This window comes from Pyricularia oryzae, chromosome 3, assembly GCF_000002495.2.
Source record: "Pyricularia oryzae 70-15 chromosome 3, whole genome shotgun sequence".
Lineage (NCBI taxonomy): Eukaryota > Fungi > Ascomycota > Sordariomycetes > Magnaporthales > Pyriculariaceae > Pyricularia > Pyricularia oryzae.
In genome coordinates, this window is record NC_017849.1 from 4429105 (window position 1) to 4448130 (window position 19026).

A 19026-nucleotide genomic window follows, 5' to 3' on the forward strand; every position below is an offset into this window, starting at 1 on the left:
GTGCAAGTGTTGATAAAACCGGGAGAGTTCACGTTATTTCTTGCCATGTTCATCCAATCTGATAATGATGCGCATTTATTATGCCCGTTCAAGCCACAATCGCACAACCCGTCTGCTTACTGATCTATTCCAGGTAACCCGGATTGTGGGGATGGGGGCGTCTCCAACCGTCCCGTGTCGACTTGCCCTTTGGGGTACTTGACAGGCCGCAGCCTTGTGGTTCTCGCGAATCGAGTCGAACGACAGCCATAGCCACATTTACTCGGTATTTCTACGAAGCCTTTACGATGGAGGCCAAAAGCCGAGTTCTCGATGGTCGTTATTGCAGTCAGTCGTCGATCTTAATCCTTAAACTATGTGTCGCCTCGAACTAGATGGCTATACTTTTATGATTCATTATCCCCTCAAAACTTTCCAAGATTTCGACTCTTGCCCAACCGGAGACGTAGTGAAACGGATCTGAAGGCACTTGGCTAAGGGAAGCCTTGGGTGCCACCAGAGCGAGTCATGGTGTTCATGCGAGTGGCCACCCATATCTGGCAATTCAACCATCATAATCACTTTGACCACACCACGACGATGGGGAACCACTTCAACTTGCTGGGGCTTGCGCTTGCCGTGCTCCAAGGGTATGGCCTACAAGGTCTTGGAGACTTTTTTTTTTAAGGTAGTACTGCTTGAAGCCCAAAACACGGGCCAATCAAGATAGCCTCCTGCGGGCTTTTGGACATTCCATGCTCTCTGGGTCCAAGCAAAGAACACCCTTGTCCTCTGGGACGTGAATGCTCCAACACCCTGCTCAGTTTCCCTCCCGCCTACCTTATTTTTCGTCCGCAGCCATATTAGTTTTCCATGTATAGATCATTCCTTTTTTTTCTTCTTCGTGTTGCCTCCCATAGTCCCCCAGCGAAGTGGTTCTCCTCCCGTTTTTGGACAGTCAGCCTCGTCTCTACTTTCTACAAACATGCGTTTTGGTAGTGGCTGTGCTTTCGCGTGAAGAGATCCTCCCTTCTTTTGTTTCTTCATCAAAGGACCTCTTTTCAACTCTGTCCTGGTCCTTTCCTTCCTTTTCTATCGAGTCATCTCAACAATCACATCGTCAATATGCTCTGCCGGCGGGCTTTATCCATCTTTCTGCTGGTGGTCGCACCAGTCACCCAAGCAGCCAACCTATGCTTTTTCCCTGGCGGTAAACAAGCGGCCGATGTACCATGCGACCTTAAGGCACAGGTCAGCATGTGCTGCGGCTCAGTAGCTGCATGCCTGTCGAACGGACTATGCAAAGACGAAAAGACTACAAACGAAACAGGGGTGGCATACGCCAGGGGAACATGTACAGATCCGACATGGCAATCACCAATATGCCCACAACACTGCCAGCTGAGTATGTCCTGTGTGAGCCTTCAAGCGTGGTCCAAATGGCCATTGCTTGCTTGGGGATAATTTGCTGACGGGATCCGTCTGCCCATTTTCAGACCAGGATACACCGAGGAATAGCTCAGCTTTCGATTTCAGGTTAAACGGCGTTCAGATGTGGGAGTGCGATGCTCAAGGCTATGGAAACCCGGCAAACTACTGTTGCGAATCGGCCGCCGAGAAGACAAGATGCTGTGCGACCCAGTCCGCCGTGTTCAGACTCGCCGCTGCCACTCCTGGCAATGCTCTCGCCATCCAGACTTACATCCCACCCGTACCTACACCCACGACTCTTCAGACAGCACCGGCGCCCACATCCGGCCTCGACTCGGCCCGCGCGACCAGCACAGGCGCACCGGTCCCTGGACCAGCTGCCGCCAACTCGAATGGACCCCTCGACCGCAATGGCCTGATTGCTGTAGGCGTGGGCGCCGGGCTCGGAGGTGCTGCCCTGGCTTCGATAGTGGTTATGCTTCTCGTGCGACGGATGACGCGGAGGGATCAGACGAGCCAGGTCTCGGCTGTGAGCAGTCAAAGCGACTACTACTACCAGGGTCCTCCGCCCGGGTCGCAGGCGGGAGATGTAGCAAAGTGGCAAACGCTGACGAGGTACGATACGGCCGAGATGGATCGCGGCGCGGGCCATGCTCGCTACTGGGCCGCCGCGGAAGCCAAGGACGGCATGGACCCTTACAGGACGCCACGCCTGGGGACGCCGAACGAATCCCCCGTCATGGGCAGGCCAAGTCCAACGGCGCAGTTTGGGGTCGGTCTCGGGCTGGACAAGAGGCCACTGCCGCCGACGCCGGAGAGCGAAGATCCAAATCCGCCCCCAGGGAAGAAGCAAAGTATTTACGAAATGCCTGGGTGGTGAAAAAGAAAATCGGGGGAGCCTCGATGTACGTCTGCAGGGGAAGGCGGCCTCGACCGGTAGTAGTATATACCAATATCTTTTTTCTCTTCTTTTTTTTCCCTTTCTTTCTTTCATATGTACTTTTTTTTATTTTCATTCTTTTATCACTGTTACCACCTAGCGTATACATCTCAAATTTGACACTTTTTTTTCCGTGCGTTCCTGGCGCCTCGATCCCTCTGCTGCATCTGGATTTTCTGTTCTGCATTTGCACCCGAATCCCTCGAGGGGCTTTTTGGCATTGGAAGGCATTTAATTTCTCTTTGTTTGACTTGAGGCCAGTTCAGATGTTGTTTTTTTTTGTTACTTGTTGATTTGAGCGAGTAATAGTCGCGGGTGAATCTGGGAATACTTTGTATAAGAACCGCGGTGCATTGAGATTTACTTTGTTGTATTATACTCTTTGATAAATTCCAGCGGATCAACTTATTGGAGCTCTCCGCCATGGCCTTGATCTTGGTCCATCTTTTCTGCCTATATATCTGGCAACTTGGTGGCTTGGTTGCCAACCATCCCGAGTCTACAAGCCCAACATATCAACATTAGCCTCACGCTAGTCTCCACTTACACGGGCACTGATATCAGATTGTGGAAACCCATATGCGTAAACATCATTCCGACAGTATGACTATACGCCTGTATGGGTGCATTCAAAAATACTCATCAGAAGAATACAAGTAGGTAGGTACTTATTTTTTTGGTAATATTACCGAGTCGTAAACAGGGGCACTGTTCCCGATATCAAGCATCGTACAAACCAAAGCTAAATTTTGTTACAATTCGAACAAGTCAACGCCCTCACGCCAATGCCCCGTCACCATTTCCGAAATACTCGTATCTTGACAGCCCATTAAGCACTTAATTCGAACCCGATCGCCATTCCCCGAAAACAAGACAATTGCCAGACAATTCAATACAGCCCCTAGGCCGCTACTCTGTATTTTCAACCTTTGATTGGGACTCGAAATGCTCCCAGTAGACAGCCAACTCTTCAGGCGCTATCTTTGACAACCGCATGTCGGTCTCGACCGAGTTGCACTGCTTCTCGTTTGGGTAACCTTCCCACTGCACCTCGTACTTGGTCTTGGTCTTGATCCTGCCGGTGATGGAGCCGGCCGCGGTAGGCGCCTGCGTCTCCGTCTCCGCCTGCTTTTTCTTACTTGGGCGACCTCGTCTCCCTTTGGCCGCCTCGGGATCCGTCCAGTGCCTCAGTATCATAAAGACCCTAAAGGCACCCGTCTCGGGCCGCCCGCCGAGGTCGCTCCAGTACTTGTAGAGGAGCTCGGGTGCCTGGGCCTGGATGCTCCGCTCGGGCTCCCACGATGGCTCCTTGTAGCCAACCCAGCTTATCTGAAGCTCGAACGAGTGCTTAATGTGCTTGTTGGGTCGATGCTTGAGGATGGCTTTGATGGTGTACCTTTCGTTGCTCACGTCGTCGTACAGGACTATCGGCATCGCTTCCGAGTCGGGCTGCAGGAGAACGATGCCGTCGTCAGGCATTTCGGGGAACTCCTCCTGGTTGTCGCTTCGAGTCGATTCTGGTCTGGGCGGCGTGGCTTTTGTGGGAGAGGGCGCGGTTGCATCGAGTGGCTCATCCCTACCCAATTCCTCGTCATTTGCGTCTAAACCGTTGTCTCCTTCTGCGCCCTTGCCATCGTGTTCAAGTGTGCGGGCTGGAACGGCGGGCTCAGACTCGTGCCGGACAGACTTGTCTTCGTTATCATCCTCGCAATCTTCCGCCTCGGATTGCGCATTCTGGTCTTGACGACTCTGCTCGGGCTCCTCAGTCGCAGACTTTCGGGCACGTTTGGGCTCGAGGATTTCCGGCGATGGAAGTCTGGCAGATCCGCGTTTTGGGAGCCCGCTTGCACGATTCGAGCGCGACGGGCTACTTAGGAGCTCGACACTGACGGCGCGCGGGGGCATGCTGACGTCATTGGCCTCGACGGGTTCGTCGACATTGCCGTCTGCCTCGTCTGCGTCTTCTTCGTCTTGCGCATAATGCAAGTCGTTCGCGACGACAATACTACCGTCGGCTGCGGACTCGATAGTAGGTTTGTGCGGTGACTCTGGCACCGTAACTGATACACGTCCCAAGCCGTTAATGATACGACCGTGTGTGTATATACTCAGCGTAACGTGATGGGCAATCGCGTACCTGTCACTTGAGAGCGACTAACAAAGCTCAACCGCGAGCTCTCGGCAGAGACAGCGCTGAGCGGCGACGACTTTGAGGCGTCGTACAGGCGGCGTGATGCCCTACCGTAGCCCCGCTTGGTCTGCTGGCTCGAGGTGGTAACATGCAGGTCGTCGTTGGCCTTGCGCTTGCGTTGCGGCGCAGTGGCCGGGACTTTACCCATGTTCATATCCATGGGTGCCGGTACGCGGGACCGTGGTGTGCCGAAAAACGTTTCCCGGAAGTTGTGGAACATATCCATCGTCCTCTTCCGGGGGAGGTGGTGGAAAGCCGCCGACGCGTGGTGCGTGCGTTTTTTTGGCGAGTTGGGGTGATCAAAATCTGGGGAATTGGCCCGTGAAGATTACTTCTCCGATGAGCCAACGCGTCAAGTCGCAGATATTCGGGATTTTCCCTGTAAATATGCTGCCATGGGCGTTTTATGACAGATTCCCGCGAGAATATCTCTGGTGAGGGCGGATCAAGTTCATGATGGTACGGAGGGTTGGTGTATTAGAACGCGTCATGATTAAAGTGGCGCGCGTAATTCGCGCGTGTGGAGGTAGTTGACCAATGTGTGTGGAGTGGGTCTTGATGTGACCGCCCCACCTGTTTGGGGTCGAATGCTTGACTGACATTGATGGAATTCTGACAAGTTGGGTTTGTGCGGAGTACGTGGTAACGGTATTCCCAGGGTTTATTTCCGGAGCTTGTAACTTCGCAAACTAAATACCAAAGTAGACAACCGGCACATCCTCCAACAACATCCCTCCATGGCCCTCATTCTCTACCCACGTAGACTTACTTACCTACGTTTACTAATTGAAACTGCGGGGTATACCGCTACTACCATGCCGACGGCGGTGTCTTTTGCCGAAGTTGACATCAAGCTCAGGTCAAGACAGGATCCTGCCCAGCAAAGTCAGCCTCCCCGCAAGGGTGATCCATCCAACAGCACACTCTAAATGCCCCTCACGACAGTCTGAACTTTGACCGGACCTAGCCAGATTACCAACAATCTTACTGCCTATACCCGACAATAAGATTAAACCGAGGCTCTCGGGCTTTCAGAAGTTTCCTCAAAGTAGTAATCATCAAGGGTGGTTGACGATATCGCTTTCTGTTTCTTTCAACTAGACTAGTTCTAGTAGTTCTAGACTGAACTATAGCTACCTAGGAGTGCACATTGCAGGGCGAGTTCCGAAAGTCTATCCGGAGTCTTGTGAAACCCAGTCGTCCTAGGGCAATCTTGCTTGTCGGTTCGGCACCGGACCCACTGGCTGTAGCCGTCCCGAACCTCCCAGCAGAGTTGTGAGCAGTCTGGGCAGTATACGAAAACATAACTGTTGGTGAGAGCTTGGCTTGAAAAGGAACCTCTGTATTATAGAGGACTTGAATGCGACAAACACCATGTTCAGACGAATATCGCCTATATATTTTGGCCATTGCCCCTCCCCAATCTTGTTGGGTCCTTGACTCTGCAGAACATGAGCCTATCTTGACACTTTATATTACTCAAAATCTAGTCAACATAACTTCGCAATGCCAGCCGTTATCGCCGCCAAAGCTGACTATCGGGCGACCGACAGTTATTTGGGACGAGAAATTCCAGAGCTTGCGCACATATTTGAGGTTTGTTCATGCAGCCACCGTCAGGAGACAACTAGCCAGCTCAAGCTCGAGATTGACACATCTATAGCAACGCACTTTGGACAATACGGTACCATACCTTCGTGAAGTGCTGAAGTCGTTGCCTCCCAACTTTGCCATGCTCGACGTGGGTCTTGGGCCAGCCAGCATCACCATCAGCATAGCCAAACTTGTGAGTATTGAAATCGAGATACTATCTTGGTACTTGTCTGTAGCGGCAAGACTGACATGTTCTCGTCGTACAGTACCCTCAAGCAACCATTGTTGGGCTGGACATGCCGGATGCTCTCGAGATTGCCCGCGAGAACATCAAAAACGCTGGGGTGAAGAACATTGAGCTTGTAGTAGGAAGCGCTCTCGACATCAAGTCCGTGACCAAATACCCAGTCGTCTCAGATGGTTCAAAGAGCTTTGACAACCTCTCGCCCGAGGCGTCCACTCTCTTCAAGCACGGCTTCGACCTTGTCCACACCCATCAGGTCCACGAGCACGTTCGAGATCCACCCAGGCTGATGAAGGAGCTGCACGACATGGCCAAGCCCGACGGCGGCTTGGTGTGCTGCCGCGAGCTCGACGTGGGACTAAGCGTCATGTATCCCGACGACCCAATCTTTAAAAAGCACGGCGAGATTTTCACCAAGCTACTACTCATCAACGGAAATGATCCGTACATAGGCCGTAAGCTGGTATCGAATGCGCTCAAGGCCGGGTTCAAGCGGGAAAACATCCAGGCCAGCATCGGCGCCGTCGCCCACTCGACACTCGAGGAGCGCAGGTTCTTGGCCCGCACGATGCACACTGGGTTCGTTACCTCTGAGGCCCTACGAAAGAACCCAGAGGTGTGCAAGGCTGCAGGCTTGACCGAAGAGTTTGTCGAGGAGTCCGGTATAGCCTGGCGCAAGTGGGCCGAGGAGGCCGAGGATGGGTTTGGAACCCTCGGAAGTGGTCAGGTTGTCTGCAAGAGACACGGTTGAGACCAAGCCTCGCACGTCACTGTTGCGTGATCGGGAGTTATGTTCTTGGGGTGCTGGCTAAATCACAGGCCTAGCTACTGCCCTGAGACTATGTGATTTTTGACCGGTTGCAGTAACAGGATTCTGTCTTGCTGTCTTGAGGCGCGATCATGGATATTTTGATGGCCGTCCCGGATAGTTAGAGGTGAGCGTATCTCATAGAGTTTGGTTACACTTTGATGTTCAAATTGGACCAGATCCATTCGAATTCCCTTTCTGAAGTGCTGTGATGGCCTTTGTGAACAATACATACCCTACCTACCTATGCACACTTCAAACGTGGGGAGGAAAACGACTTGGTTCGTTCACAACTACCGGCATCCGTGCAAAAGCTGAGTTGCCCCATCGGGTACACATTGACACAATTTTCTCGTGTAAGTGGTTGGATTATGCCGGGTGATTTTCCCGAAGATTAGAAAGATTGAAGTGGCGGAGGCAACGGACGGGCTAGCTTCTCCCAAATAACCATTTCAGGCAATTTGAGCCAAATCCCGCAATGCAGGCGATTACGGAAAACATTGTCACATGGTGCAGCGGGACTCGGCTTGATACAGACGAAGTCGTCGTAATTCTGATGAAACCAGCATCTGGCACGAACCGACCAGGCTTCTATAAAGACGGACCAACCCTTCGCATCCAAGAGGCCAGTTCCAGCCCTTTCCCTATTCTGTCGAAACCGCCCAAACTGCCAACTGTCAACGTCTACAACGCCCATAATGTGGTCACCACGACTTTTCGCTTTGACGATCCTGTGCAGCTCTGCTGCTGCACAGACCCCGGATGGGTTCAATCCGTCCGCCAGTGCGCAGCTTCGTGTCGTCTATGGCTCCAAGGCTGTAGACCCACCGGGAACATCATTCACAAAGGCCGGTGAGTGACTCTTGTGCATCTGGTGATTCTGCATTGTAAGGGTACATTGTGTTTGTGCTGACTAAATGACGACATCTAGAGACTGCTTCTATGCCCGTGTTCGGTTCCAATGACAACTTGTCAGGGACATATCTCTTTGTTATGATTGGTGAGCTTCCATCGCGTTTGCAGTCAGCAACTTAGTATCAGGCCTCGAGCGTTGAGCACTAACGCTGGTATCAACGTTTAGATCTCGATGTGTAAGCTTTTTTTCCTATAATCAACTATGCCCAACTCCCTGGAAAAGTTTACCAAAATCCCCAAGGTGACTAACATGCAGACCATCGACGTCCCCAAAACAGACAACGCGCCGGCGGAAACAGACAGAACCTCCTCCACGCCATGATCCGGGACGTCAAGCCCTCGGGCAAGACGAGCGCCGAAGGCTTCCAGGTCCTCAGCTCAACCGCCACGGGGCCTACCGCCTACCTGGGCCCGTCGCCACCGGCCGGCCAGCCCGCCCACCGCTACACATTCCTGCTGTTCGAGCAGCCGGCCAACTTTGCCGTGCCCGCGGGCCAGCGCCAGGTGCTCAACTCGCGCGTCGGCTTCGACATGAACACCTTTGCCCAGCAGGCCGGGCTCGCCGCGCCCCTGTACGGAAACTTCCTGAACGTGACGGGCTAGGGTGGCTTTTGAGAGGAGGGGTTTGCTGAGGGGGCTGCTCTGCCCGTCTACGGTGATGATGGACCGGCTGGCAATGTTGACGGTGGTTGCGTACCTTGCCTGCTTGGGTCGAGGTGGCTGTTAAGCCGAGCGACCCCAAGCACTGCAAGTGTATGTAGCGTCTTCTTACTCTGTATTCCTGTAGCCTAAAAAGGAGAGTTTTCAGACCTACGAATGCGTGGAAAGTGAAAGTTTGTTGGAGAAGGAGCGAGTTTTTGAATCATCGGCCACACACCACTTCCTGCCCGCTGGCACCTTCCAAATTGTGCAGTGAGCGTGGGCGGGGCGCTTTGCATGTCGTTTTGCGTTTGGCATCATGGGTACAGTCCCAATTTTTCGTGGAGATATTCCAATACCCACTCCAGGCCATGCAACGCCGGTGATGAGGCTGTCCACCAGCTCGACGATGCATCGAAAGATAATTCAACACTTGGTCGGATGGTTTAGTTGGTCATAATGTGTGCTTCACAGTTCGAGGTAACTCGTCCCACTGTTCGCACAAGGTCCCGGGTTCGAACCCCGGTCTGATCAAGATCTTTTGCCATTTCTGGCTCTTTTCTTACTGAAAGGACCAGAGAGAAGAAGTGCGTGGTCTGCGAAGGTAGCTCAATGAATGCATCTCTATCTCGTGTGGCATTGCTTTTATTGTTGTTTTGTTCATTTTCTTTCCCACTTGAAGGGCCGAGTTTTCAGCCTTCTCCGGTATTCCGCAGAGGCGTCCTGACCCATATATATATATATATATATATATATATATATACAGGCCAGTTGCGGCTTCCTCAAAGATGTGTGTCACCAAATAGCAAGTGAGAGATAGTGAGAGAAAAGAGGTAGCTAGATAATGCTTGGGCCAGGGGGAGTGGCCTTGGTTCTGTGCCAGCCACGATGCGAGCTTTTACCGCCAGTTCAGAACCGCCCACCTCCTGCTTCACATCCATTTCTTTGCTACTACCATCACATCTTCCCTTACCAATCTTGCTCTTTTGATATATACCCGCACACAGACTGTTCTATGGCGTTGTCTTTGCCCACAGGGCTCAGAATTGAGTATCCGTCACAGGATTGTTGGCCTCCTAGTCAAAAGATAAAAAGCCTTCAGTCTGGAACGGAGTACCGTTCTTAGTCAAGGCATAAAGGAAATCGTTTGTGAGTGCGTGATATGCGTATCTTGAGGATAGACCTGGGAATGCCGGTTCTGGAAAATGCACCCCTGGAAATTCCGATTATCGCAAAGTTGGGGTCAACAAGGCATACACCGGGAAAAGGCCTACATCCTCCCAGACCCAAGACGAAGAACAGTCTTTTGCAACCCCGTTCCTACAACGAGGAAGATAAGGCAGGAGCTACGTCACCAAATTAGCCAAGAATCGTATCTGTTATCTGACTGGGAGGCAGTCCAAATTTGACGCTTGAGCCCGGTGTTTGTGTCTCTGAAAACTGACATTGGCTTAGATTGTTTTATGAATATGATACATCATATTAATAGCTTTCAAAATAATTTGGTAGTTTGCGTCGGGAAAGTATTACAGGACTCATATAGTTAATTGTTTAGCATACACTGGCCTAGCAGGCCTGGCATGAATATCCTGGCGACCGCCGACATTGGTGGCTGAGCCATCAATGAGGACTGGGCACGGTGTCATGGGTGACGTATTGTTCAAGGACCCGGATAGGGTCAAAAGAGAGTATTTTTTGGTCGTCACGAGTTGCTGTCAAAGCACAGGGAAGTCGTTCAGCTTTCCAGCAATGCTACTTACCTGCCTACCTGTCTACCGCTTTCCCCACCTGTCTACCTCTTTCCCTACCACCTACCTCTTTCCCTATCACCTACTGTATGTATACCCAGGTACCCTGGTTTTCTTGAATGTGAAATGCGTATAGTTCTAATATTTGTTTTGAATGGATTGATTCCGTGTGCGAACAACGAATCACATGGATTTCATGACGTCCATGGCACTTGAACAAGATCAGTGGTATCAGCCCCCTGACGCAAAGACGCCAATCGTGAGCCGAGAGGAATTTGCCGCAGTTTTTTATCATCACCATCTTGGTTTTCTCCATTCGGGAAAGACTTGAATTATTTACGCCAAAGATTTCTATCATATACCTAGTATTGCCTGCCCGAATAATATCGGATTTTCAACTCCAACTTCACATCAATTGCAACTTTTACAACACAGACTCAAAATATCGAGTGAGTGTTGCAATAGAGCATTTCGAAACTGCAAACAAACCTAGAAGTCTTGCATCTACTTCTTCCCCGCCAAGATCTCAGCCGCAATCTTCTCAGCCAGAACATAGACGGTGCTCTGAGGATGTCCCGGAGGCAGCAGGGCAAAGCTGCTCGCGTCGACGACCCTCAAACCCGTTACCCCAATCACCCTGGCATTGCTATCGACGACCGCATTGGGGTCGTCCCGCTTGCCCATGCGACAGGTGCAGGAGGCGTGCCAGACCGTCATGACGGTGTTCCTGATGGTCTGCAGCAACTGCTCGTCGGTCTGCACGGCCGGGCCGGGGAAGTACTCGACGGGGTCGGTCAGGACGTCGCGCATGGCATCGCTTGCAAACGCGGCACGCAACCGCTTGTAGGCGGCCACGGCCACGTTCTGGTCGGTCGGGTCGGTCAGCCAGCCCGGGTCGATCAGGGGCAGGTCGTTGGGGCTGGCCGACTTGAGGGTCACGGTGCCCCTCGACAGCGGGGCGACGAGCGCGCCCAGGATGGAGGCGTACTGGTAGCCATCTTTGGGCTGGGCCGTGAAGAGGTTGTTGAAGTCGCCAATGTAGCCGGGGGCCGAGAGGTATTCGATTTCGGGCCAGTCGGCTGGGAAACGCGAGTCTAGAACCGACGTGGAGTTGGGGGTGAGCAGGTTTCGGGGCGTCTTCTCCCAGCCGAGAAAGTCGGCAACTGGGTTTGTCAGCGGTCCTTCGTGGTTTATCGAGTAGGGACCGATGAACTGGGCACCGGTGTATAGGACGTCGTTGGACAGGCGGGTCAGGGTCTGGACGTTGACCCGGTACGATGGACCAAAGTAGACGTGGTCCTCCATTCCCTGTCCGACGCCGGGTCTTTCCGCAACGATTGGGATTTGGAACTTGTTCAACTGGTCCTTCGGACCAATGCCAGACAGCATGAGCAGCTGGGGACTCTGAAAGGCCCCGGCAGATAAGATGACCTCTTTGCGCGCCGACAGGGTGAATTTGGTCAAGCCGCCCAATCCAATGGCACCGGCAACCTGAGATTGCACCTCGACGCCCGTGGCCTTCTTGTTGCTGTCAAAAATGACCTTGCGGGCTTTGGTCAGCGAATAGACTTTGAGGTTGGGCCTGCTAGAAGCCTCATCCAGGTATGAGGTCTGGCTGGATTCGCGGGTCTGCTTGGCAGCGTTGATGGTGCTAGAGCAGTACTGCGCTCCCATCAGCTTGCCGCTGTTGAAGTCCTGCGTGGAATCGATTCCAATTTCGTTCAGGGCTGGCTCCATCCAAGTGCTGAACGGCTGGGCGTAGTTTGCGCTGGTAACGCGCAGGGGCCCGCCGGATGACGAAAAAGCTTGAGGGTTATATTCGGCAGTGGCGTTCTCGAATCTGGATGATCCTGGAGGGGTGAATGCCACCGATTTCTTGAAGTAAGGAAGTCTAGGTAATGTTCAGTCAGTTCACAAGCCAGCTCTTGAGATACCTTATGAAGTTTGTGTAAAATTGCCATCTCCGGTGGATAACGGCCGACGTTTCCAGCTTATGCAGAGGGTCGCATAGCTTGGAAAGAGACGAGTATCCACAGAAACGCATAGAGTACCCCCTGCTGCCACAACGAGAAAGGTTCACTTACAATGCATCCCAGGTATAGCTATTGTCGCCGATAGCATCCGCCCACTTCTGGTACGACTGCTTGGATCCCCGCTGGTAGATCATAAAGTTCCTCGCCGAGCTGCCACCAAGACACTTGCCCCGCGCATAGTGTATCTTTCTCCCATTCGCACCGGCCTGGGGCTCCGTGACAAAATCCAAGTCGACGAGCGGGTTCGTGTCACTGGGGTCCGAGCCGACAAACAAGGTATCACCCGCCGGCGTCGAGGCGATGAGCGGCTGCGTCACCTCGTAGTACGTGCCCGCCTCGACGACGGCCACGCTGATGCTCGCGTCGGCGCTGAGACGGTTCGCGAGGGCCAGGCCCGCGGTGCCGCCACCGACGATCACGTAGTCGAACTGGGGGCTTCCGCCGAGCTGCCAGCTGAAGCGCTTCTCGTACGCGCCCGGCGAGGACGTGACCGCCCCTGCGAGCCACGTCAGGGTAACTGCTGCGAGTCTGTAAGACGGCATGGTTGGAGGGCTTGAGTGTGAAGACAAAAGATGAGGAGAAAAAGAAACGATGGATGATGGATGTGTCTTGGCAGCTCGAGAGACAGCCGACAGGGCTGCTTTAAATAAAAAGCAAAACCCGTGGCTGTAGAATGGACGAAGGATCTCAGCAGCACGATCCAGTCTCCTGACTAGAATCGGAGCTTGTCTGCAGCGTTTCTTAGTCTGCGCCTCCTCCAGCCGACATCCGAATCAAGCAGATCAAATCTAGAATCACACGAGCGGCACGAGGCGCTTGCTCTTTTTCAGGGGTCGTTTAGACAGCCGCCCTTTGGGCAGCAGGGGCAAATGCGCTTGTCAAAAGGACGCCAACATCGCAGCTGTAGACGGGTGCCGGTCATCGTGTTCGAGCCTGGCTTGCCTGTTAATCTCTTTAGCGGCCAAGAATACGAAAAATGCACTTGGCATTTACCTAGCCCGCCTAGTTTAACTGTCAAGATGATCTTAATCTTAAACCAAACTATTGCAAGTTCCAGCTCTAGAACATTGTCCAGCGATAGGTACCTGGGAGGCAGACAAACCGAAACAAGTGTCGTCATGACCGATTTGGACACCAAAAAATGGCACCTGGGAACCTGGCAGTAAACCAATGACAAATGCGAATATAGACTAGCCGAGACCATGGCTATATATGCGCCCGGGACAAAAGAAAAGAACAGAAAAGTAAAAACAAAGAAAGGATGCCGAAAAATAAAACAGAATAAAAATAAACCACCAGAAAACACAAAACCCACCCAACATAATCTGGACGAACACGAACCGTGACCTCAATCGTAAATACAGAGCACCAAGAATATACTTGAAATATGGGCTGTAATAAACCCGCATGTGGCCAAGGCAGGCCCAAGGAGAAGCGCGAGTTTTCAGGCAATGAGAGGGCACTTGTATGCCCACCCGTACCTTACCATTGTTCTACGTTAAAGTCCGCTCTAGGCAGTGGCGCTCTCAACACGAGGTGCCTCTTCCGTCGTTGAAGCGACGGCAGCGCCCTCCTGCCCGGCGGCTGGCACGTCATCGTCTACTGGGCGACCCCCTAATGGGTGTTTGGGGTCATATCCAACGCTCTTCACGATACCCAGACCTTTTGTCCTGCCCTCACGGAACAAGAGCCTGTCCCCAGGCGCCAGGTACTCGGGCCGTTGCACGAATCGAAACGCCACCTGAGCGCGGTCACCAGTTCGTATAAACGGCCGGTCGACGTCTATTATGGCGCACGTCTGCGAGACGGGACCCACGTGCAGCATGGCTTGATATTTTGTCTTGATAGTTGTCGCGTGAGATAGGATCAAGACTGGACGTGTAAGGTTAGTGTTAGCTAAAGTTTGCAACACGACAACGAGTCATAGAAGAAGCGCTCATCTAGCATCTCTCAACTCACCTTCCGCGACAAACTCGCGATACACTTTAGGCGGCGCTTCGCCCTCAATTTTCGGGAGAACCACCATTCCTTTGCGGACGTCTTTACGCTTCACTTTCTTGAGCGCAAACGATGCCGACTGCCCAGCAGAGGCGGCGGGCACGCCTATTCGTTTCCTCTCGATGGACCTGATGCTGGTAGGTGTGAAATTGCCCAGAGAATCGGGACCGACAAGCACCGAATCACCTGCGTGCACAACTCCTGATTTGACTATACCGCTAACCACGGTACCGACAAAGGGAACCGAAAATGTGTCGTTGACGTGGAACTCGAACCGTGCCCCTTGGTCGTATCTTCCGTAGTGAGGCAGGATGTTGAGGAACATCCGGACCAGGTCCAGATTCTCTCCTGTGACATTGGATACTTGGAATATCGGACATATCCTTTTGCTCACCAACTGCGTCGCTGTGCTGACGCACTGCTCACGGTTCTTTATGAAAACGGGCACTTTTTGTGCTCCCGGACTTTTGAGAATCCTAGTGATCTGTGTGATGGTTTGCTCCAGAATATTCCTGAATCAAGGTCAGTAAAAAAAAAAGCCTATAACGGCAAAGAACCAGTGTCCAACTTACGGTGGACAGATGTCAATTTTGGTAATGACCACAAGCACCGGGACATTCAGCGCAAGCGCAATTCCAAGGTGCTCTTTACTCATGCCGATCAAGCCATTGTTTGCCGCAACCATCAAGAGGCAGTAATTCGGCGAGCTGGACAGCATTCCAAACACTGTCGTCCTCAGATACCGCTCATGACCGGCAAGGTCTGTAAACGTGATTACTTTGGCACTTCGGCGGCCAATTTCTTCCCATGATAACTTGCCTATTTTGGTGCCAGTCGTGAGTCAGTTTCTGTTCAGATGGCGTGACTAGCAAACTGCAGGACCACTTACGGCCAGGCGTGTCACTAGTAATGACATTTCCTGTTGTGTCAAAGCCCATAATCTCCATGCCGACGGAGGAAGTCCTCCCCGTCTCGATTTCGTGTTTGTGGCGGAAGAGGTTCACACGTGCCCTTCCCCTGCCATCGTCCAGGTCGCCCTTGACCAGCACGCCCAGCATGGAACTTTTACCAGCATCGACTGACAGCGCAATGTAGTGTCAGCAAGACCTGTACCCCCACTGATCGGCATCCCCCTCGCCCCTTAAAGTCGTCAAAACTCACCATTGCCAACGACCGCTATCCTCGTCTCAATGACCTGCTCTACCGTCGCCGGCGCCTGCCGAACCAAGACTTTACCAGTACACTCCTTCTCCTTGCCGGTGCTGGACTCGGCCTCCAACGGCCCACCGACGCCCTTGGTCAACAAGAGCTGGCACTCGGCACTGACCAACCTAGCCGTGGCCTGCAACCTGTCCAACGCCGTGTCCCACTCGGCCCTGGTCAGATGCAGACTGCCACCGCCGCCGTCCTCAAACCCAAGCTCAAAGACAAACTCTCCGTGCTCGGCCACTATGCGCTCCCGCAGCACCTCGGCCAGCCGGGACAGCGAGGCCTTGTCGTCGGGCGCGCACAGGAGCAGGTCGCGGAGCCGGAGGCGGGGCGCCGTGGTCTCGGAGAGGTTGAGGGCGTCGAGAAAGTCGTCGAGTTCGGCGTGGTGCTCCGTGTCGTCCGTCTCGGCGATGCTGGGCTCGGTCGTCGAGCCCGACGTCGTCGTCACCGTAGAGGCCGTGACGGACGACGGGTAGCGGAGGGACTGCTGCCGCTCCACGTACTCGGCAAACTCGCTCAGGGCGGCCTCGCCGCGCCGCCGCTCGTGCGGGGCCTGTTTTATTGTTTTGCCAGACATTTTTCTATTATTCTCAAGATACCCCAGGTCACATCAGAATGTGTGGTAGTACGACAGGTGTTGGAGACGCGCCGATCGATTTGAGTCGCGTTGGGCTGGGTTCAATGTATCAAGTTCTGCCGTTGTATTCGTAAAATCATCTCGTTCCTAATCATGTAACAATGTGCAACAGCGAGAAATGTCAAGTTATCAATCATAGAATCAATCCGAGATTGCACAAGCTTGTTCGAGATGTTGATATATGAGCTTCCAAGCTCCCGAAACTGAGTCGACAAATACACGGCAAGTCGAGTCAGAACACAGCTTCCTTGGCTCATCGGTGTGACTAGTTCTAGATAGTATGGGCCCCTCTAACCTGGGGGACAGGGGAGGGGCCGGGGCATTAGCGGAGGACTTGGGTCTTGGCAGCGCCACTGACCACTTGATAGGTTCCTCACTAATTCCCCATATCTATCGATAAGAAACAAGAGCTGCAGCAGTGACGTACGGAGTACGGACGAATATGGACAGTCACAGAAGCATACAGAAACACTCAGTCACCAACAAGACCAACACTAGACGTGTGCAGCGCCTGTGCAGAAATCCCATGAAATCAACCATACCTGATTAAGCATATCTAATTATGTGTCTAAGAATACTAATAGTCAAACAAACAAGAATTGTCCCTTGCCTCACTCAATTGGTCAAGCCGCTGTGCCCCATCTTCAGAACGTTATTCCAAAAACCAAATCGACCCAACGCCTCGACCACGTCATGATGTGACAAAGGTACCCGTAGGTAGTGCGAACTCGAACTAATCCACAATCAAATAGACCAGATAAAGCATCAGGTCGAAAAGCCACCCAGACACAAGTGCCATGCACAGCACGCACGCCTCCATCAATTAAGCCCACTTGGCCAGCAGAGCCATCAGCCCTGCGCCGGCTGCAATACAGCCAAAAGCAAAGAGCTTGTAGCGGAGCGACGCGCGATCCATCTCAGGGTTGAAGATGAACTCGTGGGCCAGCAGCTCCACCAGACCCGTGTAGAGCAGGATTCCACCGCTGATGGCGTTGCTGATTCCCTCGACCATGTACCTGGTCGTCGGCGCCGCCTGGAGCGCATCCTTCACGCCCAGTCCGGCGGCAATGGCGATAGGCGTGGTAAGGCCGTACATCAAAGCAAATATCCAAGGAGTCCAGCGGCGCTTGTCGGCGGGCCAATCAAACGTGGCAAGCCGCGAGCCCAGACCCAACCCCTCAAAGGTCTGGTGGAAGACCAGGACGACGAATAGAATGATGAACTCGGATGAAACAGCAAGCGTCAAACCAATGAAGACCGAGTGCAGGATGACACCGGCCTCGAGAATAATGATCGATGTCATCTTGCCAGCGAAAGCCAGGTGGGTATCGCCCTCGTTGTGAGCGCGGCCGTGTCCCAAATGATCCTCGCCGCGAATGTTAGATGGCATGCCACCGTCTGCGGGGGCACCTGCATCCTTAACGCCAGTGCCAGTCGCCTCCTTCGAGCTGCCATCTTCCTCGTCGCTCTTCTTGGATACCGCGAGCGCGTCGCTGTGTCCGGCCTTGTCGTTGCTCCTGTTCTCAAACCAGGCGCCAATCATCTCAATGAAGAACATGGCCATGACGGTCATGAGTACAATGCCCATGGACCAGTCGTAGTCGCCAAGAAGCGGCTTGAGACAGTCCATGCCAAGGATCTCATTTGCAGGCGAGATAAGGTGCATAAAGGCCGTGGCGACGATGACGCCAGTGCCAAAGTACTTTGAGATGAAGAAGGCCAGCTTGGAGAAGCCCATGCGCTCGCTGTTGCGGTAGCGCACAAGGTAGATTGGTATGGCGGCACCAAGGAGCGAACCAATGAGGATCACGAAAATGGAGGCGATGCGCACCCCGTACCAGTCGTTGGCCGTCTCGTCCATAGTGCAGACAGAGGGGTCAGGAGCGGGGGCATCTGTGCCAGGATCCTGGCGACGTTGGAGGAAAGACATGACGGGCGGCGGGCTGAAGATACCAGCGTTGAAGCGAAGGTATTGAAAACGTTCCGAGGCGAAGAGGGGAGTGAAAAGATACTCGCACAGGCGGGATGGGAATGAGTGTGCAGAAGAGTAGAACACGGCCAAGCCTGCCAAGAGATGCCAGCCGTCTCCTTATATGCACGATAAAGTGGTTTTTGAAAGCTTAGCCAAAATCCCAGGTCGCACTTGCAGGGGCTTTCGATGCGACAGAAGCGACAGTCACGACGTTGACAGTACCAGGGTGGTGCTTGCTAGGATAGATTGGATGCGAATAAAGACCCCGTTCCTCCTTAAATATGCCCCGAGGTGAGGGATTGTATATGTCCAAGGTGAATTTCAAGCAAAAAGATTTCTGTGTTATGCACCCACAGAAATGATGCTTGGGGTGGGTCGTCCCGGGGTAATGGTCCTTTGTGGAATAGACTGAACAAAATGGAAACCAGTTCGGGTCAGCCCTAGCCTTGATTAATGGCAAAGCTGTTTTGAAGGGATGCCGCCTGGTTAGGATGTAATATCGATGATTGTAGTTCTAAACCGGAATGCAGGCTGCCTCCTCAAGAATACCAAGTCCTGTCCAAGGTGCCAACGGCCCGAGCCTGCTGTGTTAGAATATAAACACAAAAGAGAAACGACCGCGTGAGCTGTGGCAAAGAGGCGGTCCCAGGTCAGAGGAAGGTACTTGACTACTGCGCAAATGCAGCGGG

General features: G+C 53.0%; 7 protein-coding genes and 1 non-coding gene across 8 annotated transcripts; 4 read left to right on the forward strand and 4 right to left on the reverse strand.

Moving 5' to 3' along the window:
* The first annotated feature begins 950 nt into the window (after window positions 1-950).
* Window positions 951-2344, forward strand: MGG_05051 (uncharacterized protein). Its single transcript, XM_003712515.1, has 2 exons — window positions 951-1384; window positions 1476-2344. The coding sequence occupies exons 1-2, from the start codon at window positions 1105-1107 to the stop codon at window positions 2288-2290; spliced, it is 1095 nt and encodes a 364-aa protein (XP_003712563.1). The 5' UTR covers window positions 951-1104; the 3' UTR covers window positions 2291-2344.
* Window positions 2345-2954: 610 nt separating this feature from the next.
* On the reverse strand, window positions 2955-5016 carry MGG_05052 (uncharacterized protein). Its single transcript, XM_003712516.1, has 2 exons — window positions 4488-5016; window positions 2955-4410 (listed from the first exon to the last, which is right to left on the reverse strand). Exons 1-2 carry the CDS (start codon window positions 4765-4767, stop codon window positions 3260-3262), a joined length of 1431 nt encoding a protein of 476 aa, XP_003712564.1. The 5' UTR covers window positions 4768-5016; the 3' UTR covers window positions 2955-3259.
* Window positions 5017-5201: 185 nt separating this feature from the next.
* On the forward strand, window positions 5202-7418 carry MGG_05053 (methyltransferase). The gene is made up of 3 exons (XM_003712517.1): window positions 5202-6137; window positions 6205-6327; window positions 6401-7418. The coding sequence occupies exons 1-3, from the start codon at window positions 6048-6050 to the stop codon at window positions 7127-7129; spliced, it is 942 nt and encodes a 313-aa protein (XP_003712565.1). The 5' UTR covers window positions 5202-6047; the 3' UTR covers window positions 7130-7418.
* Window positions 7419-7547: 129 nt separating this feature from the next.
* On the forward strand, window positions 7548-8947 carry MGG_05054 (uncharacterized protein). The gene is made up of 4 exons (XM_003712518.1): window positions 7548-8038; window positions 8118-8186; window positions 8268-8277; window positions 8380-8947. The coding sequence occupies exons 1-4, from the start codon at window positions 7885-7887 to the stop codon at window positions 8702-8704; spliced, it is 558 nt and encodes a 185-aa protein (XP_003712566.1). The 5' UTR covers window positions 7548-7884; the 3' UTR covers window positions 8705-8947.
* Window positions 8948-9175: 228 nt separating this feature from the next.
* Window positions 9176-9274, forward strand: MGG_20149. The gene has a single exon. It is a non-coding gene; the product is annotated as a tRNA-Val (tRNA).
* Window positions 9275-10803: 1529 nt separating this feature from the next.
* MGG_16853 (uncharacterized protein) lies at window positions 10804-13356 on the reverse strand. The gene is made up of 2 exons (XM_003712519.1): window positions 12573-13356; window positions 10804-12379 (listed from the first exon to the last, which is right to left on the reverse strand). The coding sequence occupies exons 1-2, from the start codon at window positions 13061-13063 to the stop codon at window positions 10993-10995; spliced, it is 1878 nt and encodes a 625-aa protein (XP_003712567.1). The 5' UTR covers window positions 13064-13356; the 3' UTR covers window positions 10804-10992.
* MGG_16854 (uncharacterized protein) lies at window positions 13354-16618 on the reverse strand. Its single transcript, XM_003712520.1, has 5 exons — window positions 15681-16618; window positions 15409-15597; window positions 15092-15338; window positions 14481-15031; window positions 13354-14393 (listed from the first exon to the last, which is right to left on the reverse strand). The coding sequence occupies exons 1-5, from the start codon at window positions 16303-16305 to the stop codon at window positions 14032-14034; spliced, it is 1974 nt and encodes a 657-aa protein (XP_003712568.1). The 5' UTR covers window positions 16306-16618; the 3' UTR covers window positions 13354-14031.
* A 570-nt stretch (window positions 16619-17188) lies between these two features.
* MGG_05056 (zinc-regulated transporter 2) lies at window positions 17189-18295 on the reverse strand (the record flags this gene model as incomplete). Its single annotated transcript, XM_003712521.1, has 1 exon — window positions 17189-18295. The coding sequence occupies one exon, from the start codon at window positions 18293-18295 to the stop codon at window positions 17189-17191; it is 1107 nt and encodes a 368-aa protein (XP_003712569.1).
* Window positions 18296-19026: the final 731 nt, after the last annotated feature.

What these genes read in the sequence shown, in the direction of transcription:
- MGG_05051 (XM_003712515.1), top strand. Translation starts at nt 1,105, where the DNA reads ATGCTCTGCCGGCGGGCTTTATCCATCTTTCTGCTGGTGGTCGCACCA. An exon ending in CCCACAACACTGCCAGCTGA is followed by an intron (nt 1,385 to 1,475) that starts GTATGTCCTGTG and finishes GCCCATTTTCAG; the next exon opens with ACCAGGATACACCGAGGAAT.
- MGG_16854 (XM_003712520.1), bottom strand. Translation starts at nt 16,305, where the DNA reads ATGTCTGGCAAAACAATAAAACAGGCCCCGCACGAGCGGCGGCGCGGC. An exon ending in GATAGCGGTCGTTGGCAATG is followed by an intron (nt 15,598 to 15,680) that starts GTGAGTTTTGAC and finishes TTGCGCTGTCAG; the next exon opens with TCGATGCTGGTAAAAGTTCC. An exon ending in AAAATTGACATCTGTCCACC is followed by an intron (nt 15,032 to 15,091) that starts GTAAGTTGGACA and finishes ACCTTGATTCAG; the next exon opens with GAATATTCTGGAGCAAACCA.
- MGG_05053 (XM_003712517.1), top strand. Translation starts at nt 6,048, where the DNA reads ATGCCAGCCGTTATCGCCGCCAAAGCTGACTATCGGGCGACCGACAGT. An exon ending in AGCTTGCGCACATATTTGAG is followed by an intron (nt 6,138 to 6,204) that starts GTTTGTTCATGC and finishes ACACATCTATAG; the next exon opens with CAACGCACTTTGGACAATAC. An exon ending in CCATCAGCATAGCCAAACTT is followed by an intron (nt 6,328 to 6,400) that starts GTGAGTATTGAA and finishes CTCGTCGTACAG; the next exon opens with TACCCTCAAGCAACCATTGT.
- MGG_16853 (XM_003712519.1), bottom strand. Translation starts at nt 13,063, where the DNA reads ATGCCGTCTTACAGACTCGCAGCAGTTACCCTGACGTGGCTCGCAGGG. An exon ending in AGCTATACCTGGGATGCATT is followed by an intron (nt 12,380 to 12,572) that starts GTAAGTGAACCT and finishes AACATTACCTAG; the next exon opens with ACTTCCTTACTTCAAGAAAT.
- MGG_05054 (XM_003712518.1), top strand. Translation starts at nt 7,885, where the DNA reads ATGTGGTCACCACGACTTTTCGCTTTGACGATCCTGTGCAGCTCTGCT. An exon ending in AACATCATTCACAAAGGCCG is followed by an intron (nt 8,039 to 8,117) that starts GTGAGTGACTCT and finishes GACGACATCTAG; the next exon opens with AGACTGCTTCTATGCCCGTG.
- MGG_05052 (XM_003712516.1), bottom strand. Translation starts at nt 4,767, where the DNA reads ATGGATATGTTCCACAACTTCCGGGAAACGTTTTTCGGCACACCACGG. An exon ending in TAGTCGCTCTCAAGTGACAG is followed by an intron (nt 4,411 to 4,487) that starts GTACGCGATTGC and finishes GACGTGTATCAG; the next exon opens with TTACGGTGCCAGAGTCACCG.